This window comes from Hippichthys cyanospilos, chromosome 17, assembly GCF_059441005.1.
Source record: "Hippichthys cyanospilos isolate Australia breed blue-spotted pipefish chromosome 17, RoL_Hcya_1.0, whole genome shotgun sequence".
In the NCBI taxonomy this organism is placed as follows: Eukaryota; Metazoa; Chordata; class Actinopteri; order Syngnathiformes; family Syngnathidae; genus Hippichthys; species Hippichthys cyanospilos.
Window position 1 is genome coordinate 4,515,001 of NC_142385.1, and position 9,772 is coordinate 4,524,772.

The 9,772-nt window shown below is 38.7% G+C and overlaps 1 protein-coding gene and 1 long non-coding RNA gene across 3 annotated transcripts in view; one reads left to right on the forward strand and one right to left on the reverse strand.

Annotated features, from left to right (window-relative positions):
* The window catches only part of LOC148409286 (uncharacterized), an 8,835-nt gene extending 2,982 nt beyond the window's left edge, over positions 1-5,853 (forward strand). The window contains exons 2-3 of the long non-coding RNA XR_015868350.1: positions 108-208; positions 5,436-5,853. This is a non-coding gene — a long non-coding RNA (uncharacterized LOC148409286). The remainder of the gene's footprint in view (positions 1-107; positions 209-5,435) is intronic.
* On the reverse strand, positions 597-8,244 carry LOC148409287 (uncharacterized). 2 transcript variants are annotated; one of them, XM_088438735.1, is made up of 7 exons: positions 8,069-8,244; positions 7,309-7,511; positions 5,421-5,522; positions 5,106-5,201; positions 4,513-4,623; positions 4,021-4,144; positions 597-2,920 (listed from the first exon to the last, which is right to left on the reverse strand). In XM_088438735.1, the coding sequence occupies exons 1-7, from the start codon at positions 8,094-8,096 to the stop codon at positions 900-902; spliced, it is 2,685 nt and encodes an 894-aa protein (XP_088294861.1). In that variant the 5' UTR covers positions 8,097-8,244; the 3' UTR covers positions 597-899. The 2 variants fall into 2 exon arrangements, with proteins under 2 accessions (XP_088294861.1, XP_088294862.1); XM_088438736.1 differs by lacking the exon at positions 8,069-8,244 and having other exon boundaries at positions 7,309-7,345; positions 7,420-7,493.
* Positions 8,245-9,772: the final 1,528 nt, after the last annotated feature.

The following is a 9,772-nucleotide window of genomic DNA, read 5'->3' on the forward strand; positions in this document are numbered from 1 at the left end:
TGCCCAGTGGGCGGCTCGGCGGCAGACTGGTTAGCGCGTCAGGTGTATTGGACACAAGCTGGTATGATTGTGAATTGTTGTTTGTCTTGTTGTGTGCCCTGCAATAGGCTGGCAAGCAGTCCAGGGTGTCCTCCGCCTACTGCCCAAAGACAGCTGGGCAAGCCAGAGACCCTAGTGAGGATAAGCATCTAAGAAAACGGATGGATGGGTAAATTCCCAATTAGAGCACAATTGTGCCTAGTGGATAAAGTAAAAGAAAACATACAAATGCACATCTGGTGTCGCATACATCTCATGCAATTATCTGGTAAATTACGGTGTGGAAATACAAAAATATCAAGGGTAGTGCTCCAACAAGATTTACTCGTTTACTAGTCCATCTTTTCATACACCAATAGTTCTGTCAGTGCTGAAACATGATTAGAGCAATGCACATTAATAATTATCTTTGTTTACATTAAGTCTGTTAAAAACTGTTATGCCTATTAACATCCATTTTGCTGAACTGTTTTGAATCTACTTAGTAGTATTTGGGGAAGACAAACTACAAATCGATGTCAAAAGTCCATTTACGTCAGTCAAAAAAGAAAGTTCAATTTGTTGAACAAAAACAAATTTATTCCCAAAGAAGCAGTTTTATCATTTGCACAAAGTAATCTTAAGTAGAACTACAGCAAACATTAATGTACAAAATACAGTTACGTCATTTGCGCATTTTACACTTCATCAATTTTTTTACAGCTAGCGAGCAAACAACCGCAGAGGAAGCACAAGTTAACTGCTTCCTGTTAACCTCAGTTCTAACCCCTCAAGTATTCACAATTAACACGTTACATAAGACATGACTACAAGAGACTTGCGGCTTGATTTTTATAAGGTGGAAACCACGTGTGCGTTAACTAAGCATGGACAAGCCTGCGATGTCTTTTGAGGCCATGTAAACTGGAAAATCCTTTGTTACAGATCACACAAACATACGGTCTCTCTCCAGTATGGGTTCGCATGTGTAGCGTGAGAAAACAGGATTGGACAAAGCCCTTTTCACAGATGCTACACTTGAACGGCCTTTCTCCCGTATGGTACCTGCGATGGATTTTAAGTTCTGCGGAGGAACGGAAAGACTTGTCGCAGTCGTCGCATTTGAAAGGCCTTTCGCCCGTATGGATCAAAGTATGCCTCACCAGTGCATCTTTTCCAAAGAAGCCCTTTCCGCAATGCTCACACGGGAAGCGCATGCCTTTGTGATGAAAGTTATCGTGTTTCAGGAGACATCTCCTTGAGGTGAAGCCCTTTCCGCACTGGGTGCAGGTAAACGTGGGCAAAGCTTTATCGCTGAGAAGTTCTCCCGACTGATGCACCCGCTCGACATGCCTGGTCAGGGTGACGCCGTGTCGGAATTTCTTGCCGCACTCCCAGCAAAGGAACGGATACGCCTTAGTGTGTTTTTTCTGGTGCTCCACGAGGTCGGAGTACGACCGGAATCTTTTTGAGCAGTGGGGGCACTGAAACGGCTGATAGCCGGTGTGTTTCCACTCGTGTCTGATGAAACGCTTCAGACTGGCAAACGTGGTCTGGCAGTGCGTGCACGTAAATGGCTCGGTGGGGTTGTGGACATCTATGTAGTGCTTATGCAATGCCTTGAAGACGGGGAAGTGATCCTCACATTGGTTACACTGGAACGGCGTGTGGGATTCTTTATGCATGGCCAACGCCTCGGAGTCACGCACTAGTTTCATGCAAACCTCGCAGTACAGAGGGTTGTGTGTTTGTTTGTGGGAATCCAAGGTGGACTTGTACTTGAAGGCCTTGTCGCATTCGTTGCACCGGAAACAATGCCTCACGTCTTCGGGTTGATCGGGATCCACCTGCTGCTCGTTGTAACAGATGTTTCTTAAATGAAATCTAAACGTCTGCTTGCACTTGAACTCCACGCTGCAGTGGGGGCAATAGAACGGGCCATCGAGGATATTTTTAGAGTCCTCGAGGCTTTTCTGTCCCAATTCTTTGGAGGACTTCTTCTCTTCGGTGGGTGAGTAATCGGGGTCGTCTGCTGTGCTCTCGGCGGGCGCTCCTTCGTTGCCCGGCTCACAAATGAGGATGGAAGACTTGTTATCGTCTTCTCCCGCCGTTTCTGCGTTTTCTTTCTGGGCTTCGGTCTCCGTCATTGCATTTTGGCATTTATGTTGCTGCAAGAAGCGGAAGTGCTTGAAATTTCTTTGACACAACGCACAAGAGTAACTCAACTCTTCGGTGTGTTGAGCCATGTGACGCTCCAAGAATTTGGCGTGGCTCACCACCTTGCCGCACACACTGCATGTTCTATCATCCAAGTCGTCGTCTTTGGCCGAGACAAGAGAGCCGGAAAACCCTTTTGGACTACTGTTACTACTGCCGGTGGCCGGCGTCCTTCCGGATTTTCTCCACTGTGACAGGAGCCGTTTCATTTTGAGCCCTCGGTTTTTTCGCACCGGTCTTTTTAGCAGATCAAAGTCGGGTTCCCGCGCACCTGCTGGCATTTGAAAATCTTCATCATCGGGGCGTTTCTTCTTTCTCCCTCGTCTGTTAGGTGTCTTTGCCACGCTATCGAGCACCGTCACCTTCCCATCTTCTCCTATGATTAGAGTTTCGGACAGGCTGTCATGGCGATCTTCCATTTCACAGCCATCCGCACCTGTCGCTTCCTGGGCGGCCGCTGTACCAATGTCTGGCTTCTCGTCCTGGCCAATTCCCAACCACGGTTTTTCCACATTTGCCTCTGAAAATGTCATTTTGTTGCCAGCCTCTACCTCCATCTCTGCACAGTCTGTATAAACTGTGCTCTGCTCTGGATCTGTTCTCGCTTGCTGATTGAGGATTACATCTCTTTCCGCAGGTGGTAGGCACAGAGCCGACAAGATGCCACTATCAACCTCACAAGATTCTAGAAATAAGAGGAGAGTATAATGATCAACCATCCACGTTGGTTCCTTTTGGATACCGATACAAATATGTGAAGCATCAATAGGCTAATGCCTGCCTTTGAGTTGAAATTTATAGGTAAACTAATGTTAAGGCTACTATATTTAAACAAATCAAATTCATCGTATTCAACTCGTTTCACCAATTGACTTATTTTCTGATACCATTAATGGGACAATCTGTAAGATTTAAATAGTTTTTCATTAAAAAGGATCAAATGATCAATTTCATAAACTTGTAAATAAATGTGTTCTTAACAACCAACAGTATGTTTTAAATATAATCGTAGACCTAGTTATCAATAAATTATATTACATGTGGGGTGGCAGTCTTCCTGATGCTACCATGTCTGTTATAGTTATGGACAACGGTGAATGCAGCACCTCCTGCTGTAAGTAGCAAAAAATTGTCTAAATCTTACACATTGTCCCTTTAACTAACAACCCACAGTAGAGAAAACTTCTGAGACCCCCCACCCTTGTTTTTTTTTTTAACCTGTTTTAAATAGAGAAATAAAAACATTAGATCTTGCAATGTCTTGTCATCTAAAACATTTGTCTTTTCTTTTTTCCCCCTTCGAAAAAATGGAAAACATTATTTATACATTCCTGCCGACTCTACTAATTCTACAATCTGCGTCTTGGCTGTCAGGGAGCAGTATAATTTAGACATAAACGTTACAAAGCAGACTCAATGAGCTGTAGTAATTCAGTCATTTTTTGCAGTCTGGTGATCAAATTTTGTTCCTCAACGTGTTGAAACAGCAATGCCGAAGCTATTTGTTAGCCTACTTGTGACGTTTTGCATTGTCTGTTGACATTAGACGAGGACATTTGCTTAGGCAACAAACTTAAACTGAAAATGACAAGCAGCTTGATTCTGCTTTCTTGAAAAGTGTTGCACTATTTTCAAAAGGGCTTCTTGCTAAGATAGTTTACTGCTACTATATTACTTAACAACTGAATGTTAAATTTTTGCTCTGACCTCTAGAAAAAAAAAGTTGCATTTTTGAGCATTTAGGAAATTGGTAGTAAATATGTTATGCATACAATATATGCTTACCAACATCCTCCAATTGGCTGAGGTCTTTGTTAGTGTCCAACACGGTTTTGAGTCCTTTAGATGATGTAAAAGACTCCATGCACTCTCTTAGAACTGAAGAGGAATCACTTAGCAAAGAAGCAATCTGACAAAGAAAAGCAAAATTATAACTGGTGTGTTTGCAATATCCATAAAAGCCAATGATAGGTCGCTGCGACACAGATGTGCATATTTTGCAGGTTAATGCAAAAGATGTCATTATGACCATCCAATGCAAATACCTTCTCCAGGCAGAATATGAGAGTCCCCTAGGTATTCCACATCAATATTAATTGAGGCATTTTTTATTTATTTATTTTTTTTAGAAGTTTGAAGAAAAAAATAATAATTTGAGCCTGAAAGGGTTAAAACTAGGCTTCAGGAGGGACCACATTTTTTAATTTTGGTCTTGACCTTAAAGGTTCACGGAAAACCCAGCGTACAGTAATTCTAACGCGACATAATATGACTTACCTGCTGGAGAGACTGACTTGGAATAAGCTTTTCAAGCCTGGACAGAAAGAGCCACATCAATGTCTGGATTGCTTTGTCATATGTGGGACCAAAGTCTTCAGGAAAAACATCCTGCACACAGACCATTCACACATGCGACTGAGATTGCTAAGAAAAGCAGTTTCACATGTTAAAAAAAAAAAGAAGAAAAAGTTAAGCAACACTGGTGGTGGCTGGTGAGGAAATATCTTTTAACCTTGCTAAAAGCACCCAAAACTTGAATTTGAATTATGCAAGCCCTTTAAAATATATTTCTGTGATTCAGTGTCAACAAGATTATGTTTGATGGATGTTTCACATTCTTTGGTAAATGTTGGTATATTTTGAGTTGCAATGCATGATGGGTAACCCTGGCTCCGGGTTGCGTTGTACCACCTTTTGTTACCACTACGTGCTATGCTAATAAAGTTAACACTACATCGTAGTTGGGAGTATCTGTTATATTAAGTAGCAAAGAAGAGTGAAAGATATAACATGGAATATAGAAAAGATGCAGGGCATTGGTAATATATTTATGTGAAAAAAATTCGAGCCAAAGGTGAAAACCAACTTACTTGAAAAAAGTTTTTTCTTTCCTCAGAATTTCTCAGCAAATTTCGCACAAGGCTCATAAAATGGCAATCTGAAATGTCTGGTGTTGCATTGCCAGTCTGCAAAAAAAGAAAAAAAATAGATTAAGGGTCGGATTCAAAATATTGTTCAGTGATTGAATATGACAGCATTAGGGTGTGCACACATGTAAAGCATATCTTCTTAAAAAATATAAGAAGAAAAAAAAAACACCATTGAATGATTCACCGTCTGGTTTATTGCTGTAGAATTTTTTTTTTTTTTTACTCAGTTTCAAAAGAGTTTAACACGCAACTCACCTCTACTTTCCACAGTGATTGAAGGCTTTGCATACGGTCAAGGTGTGGCTGAATGGTCTGGATGTTGGCAGTCCCCTCAGAACGGCACAGCTCTAGGATGAGCTACAGTCAAAGACAAAATATTACAATACAGTGATCCCCCCTACTTCGCGGTTAATGGGGGCTGTCAACCCCCCGCGAAGTCTGAAACCCGCGAAGTAGGGTATCAGTACCTAGATTTCTATGTACGCCGCAGTAACCATAAACAATCCTTTTTTTGTATTTTTTTGCCTATTTTATTTACTTTCTCCTATTATTTAACATTACATTATCCTTATTAACATTATTAACATTATTGTATATTCATTAAATAACTAATATTACTCATTTTGTTGAGAGTTTGTTCTCAGGAGTGGTTATCTGCACCAAGACTCCGGTGAAAGAGTACGCAAGTCATCACGTTGAACTTCACATTTATTTTGGCTCATGTATGGTGTATCATGTAGTATCTGTTGAATAATAAATCAACAACAATCTTAAAGTCAGTCAACTAACATATAAACATTTAATCTATGAATTTACTGTATTATTAGCCGACATTAGCGGGTTAGCAACAACTAACAACTATTAAGTGCAACACTTCCAATGACATGGCATAGCAGTATAAAAAGCAGAGATTTTGCCATCAAAAATCAAACTTAAGCTTTTGCCATTAAAGATCAAACTTAAGATTTTTTTTTTTTTACTTCTGCACAGTTGAGGAAAAAAATAAAATACGTGTATATTTTTTAATTCAGCCTTCACAGCCTCACAAAATAACAGTATGACAAGCATGAGTGTACAGCGCCTGACAATCTTATTCAAGAACAAAATCAAATCCACGATAAATCATGACCTCCACTTTAAGTTTATTGTATGAACCTGACATAAAGAAAGAGAATTCAAAATTATAGTCAGCTTGGCGAAGAGCTTCAAAAGTAGTACATATTGTACAATAATGCAGCCAGAAACCTTGTCCAGGGCATGCTTTTTTTTTTCATAAACTCTAATTAGTTCAGGATTGTATTGTCGTATACTATGTTAAAAGAAAACGTCTAAAAAAAAGAACTAAAAAAACTCAAAATGTTGCTGTTGAGTAAACTAATTATGAGTGCAGTAATTGAATCGCCACTGCCAGTGAAATCATTTAGTCAGAAAAATACATGAACACCAAGCAAAAAACCTCTGCTGCTCCTTATGAGAAACAGACCAAAATGATTATGTACATCCCTGCTTTTAGTGTTTGTACATTACACGGCATTATTGGTAAAGTGGATTCCGAAAACATTAATGTATGCTAAGAATAAAACCACTCTTGGTTTTGATCAACATCATACTGTATGTTAATATTGGTCATTATGGTGGTACTGCACTTATAGAACCAGCATTTGTTTTTAAAGAAATATTTTGATTATTGAAAATTTTCAGATAATTTGTGTATTATTATATAAGTAAAGTGAGTTTTCAAGTATATTTGATACCTTTTAAAAGACATTTTGCCACTTGTTGTCAACTGAAAACTAATTACATGCTTCAGGGATCAGGAAAGGACCAATCATGATTCATTTGATTTCTGAGTTGGATCATGTGACAGTTGCTAGCTGAACCATGATTGGTTGTTAACAGAGCTCTGCCCCTGAATACATGTGATATCCTCTTCAGTCAACAATAGGTGTCAAAATGCGTTTTACATGTTTTCAAAGAACTATAAAATAACTTCTAGACAAAGTGTGACATTTTTACTTTTGAAAATGTCACATGAGTAAAGCATTACTTTTAAGTATTTATTTTAATGTAAATATAGTCTGATTTACACATTTTAAACAATACACAATGTTATGGAAGAAACCAGTTCCAAGATGTTTCTTACCCTTGCTCTCAGACCTAAAATTAGTTCTGCACGTTGACTGGTTGAGAGGAGTTGAGGAATAATTTCAGTAACTTTATACACAAACTCCTCAAGCAGGCCATAATCCGATACAGTCTTGTGTTCTATCGTCTGCCAGATGGCTGCAGTAACCAAGCGAATAGGTGGAACCAAGAGGCGAAGAGTGGGGAGGGGGAGAGATGGCCCTGAACGCACAGAAATGTATGAACATATATTACACATAAACTTCAAAATAATAGTGACAAATTGGAGAAAGTGGCTTCATGTTATCCTCTCAAAAACGCGTACTTCGATCTATTAATCCATGGTTAAAATGATTGGAAAAAATGTATCCTAACAAACACGTATCGATCGTAAACAGTAACATTTAAAAAAAATCTAATTACGACAATAAGATGAAAATATTTTTCTCCCCGGAACATGTTTTTATCTAAATGACAATGATTAGGTCGACGTAATGACAGGACAGCAGCCGCCTCATTCGAGTGCTAATCTTAGCTTGTGCCTACTAAAAGTAGAGGACCATAAAATCAACATTTCTAGGAAATTGCACACATTTTGAGGGTAAAGGTAACTCAGGACAGCCACAAGCAACTGAATTGACGTAAATGAAATGGTTTCTGAGATGTAGCAAAATTAATTTCGCCAACTAACTAGTATCTGACATGAGTTAGCAATGCTATTCCCGCGCGCCCGCTTGCGTTGCGGCCTAGCTAAAGTAATCCGCCCAATTTTCACTCACCGGCTTGCTCGGAGGAACCTTCATCCATCCTAAAGTATTCACATTACACCGCAGCGAAGGAATAAACATAGACGAATCCACACTCCAACTCCAAAATGATTTTTAGATAAGAGACATCTAAATACACCGTAGGAAATGGGGCTGTAGTTATGCGTCAACGGCTGCCTTTGCGTTCCTGTCGGAATAACATTCCGGCCGACTACAGTTTAGAATAATTGTTCCATTTGCCATGCAAGTTTTTAATCATAGTTTGACGATTACGCTTATGACTGGTCTCTTGCAAAATAATTATTACATATTAGATTGTAAAGCCATGTGCACAAAATAATGTCGCTGATTTTTCGTTACATTCTTCATTTCTGACCAAAGAGCAATACGGGATGACCGAAAATACCGTAATGGCTCAAACGATCTTATTCTACCACCACACGCAAAATAATACAGTAATTCAAAATAAATTAATGGACCATAACTACATCCAAATTTAGCCTGGCACATAATTACTCAAATTGTTAAAAACAAATAAAATAGCAAAAACAAACAGTAATTTGCCCATTGTTGTACCTATTGTTTAACAATCACCGACGAGTTATCGTCATGTGATTTTGTCAAAAGTATAAAACTGATCATGGTATAAATGGATATGTTCAACGCAACAATGTACAAACAAAAAACAAACTCTCGTCCAAAAACAAACAAAAAAATTAGGACAATATTTATCCATGAGTTCAATTTTTTGTTTGTTTAGCAGTCAACTTATTCGAACTGCATCTTGTTGGACGTGTTTTAAATGTCTGCTTAATTGTCAACCTTTGCGTTTGTTGCGTTTTTTTTTTTTAATTAATCAAGTTACATAGACTGTCATTTTTTTCATGTATCGTTGGTTCTGAGACAACAAAAACATTAGTGGTTGTGTTAACCCTTTAGGTACCATTTTTTCTATATGCTGTATTTTTATCACTATTTGACAATGTTGTAGCTTGATAATGGTTGGAGATAAAGGCATAATCATGTTTGCTGCAAGTTTGATATATTGGCGCTTATAGGGTTAAGATTTTGTGGAGCTTAACTAGTGCAATAGTTTTTTGTTTGTTTTAGACAGACAAAAGTACTTTTCTATTCTTATCTAGTAGTAAACTGTTGCAATCCAAAATGTTGATGATAGATTATTAATGATGAATATATCACATTGTCATAAATATTTGGACTCATGGCCATCCCAACAGCTACATTGATCACGCATTTTTTTTCTTTTGCAGGTGAAACAGCATTACCCTAAAAATCTCTTCGAAAACGTACTGCATGTTCACCCGAGACATGTTTGGTATGGTCCAGATGCCTTCACGGACCATACCAAGAGTCAAACTTTATGACATAGAATCACTTATTTTTATTGTTTAACTAGGAGACAGATATAGCATACATTTAAACCAAATTAAGACATTGCAGGCATTTAAATGAAGCAAATATTAGAGAAGGCCCAACAGGGACTGAAGTGGCCATATTTCGATTTTGTCACCAAACATAAGCTTTACAGTACACAAAGAAGGAAATAGCCAGGCTTAATTTGTTGCACAAAGTCGGTTATTTGTGTGTGTGGACTTTTTGATTCATTTTTTCAAATGCCAAAGAATGTAGCTGAGTCCAAATTAAAGAGAAATATTAGAAGAGAACACGTACAGAAAAGGAAAAACCACTCGGACG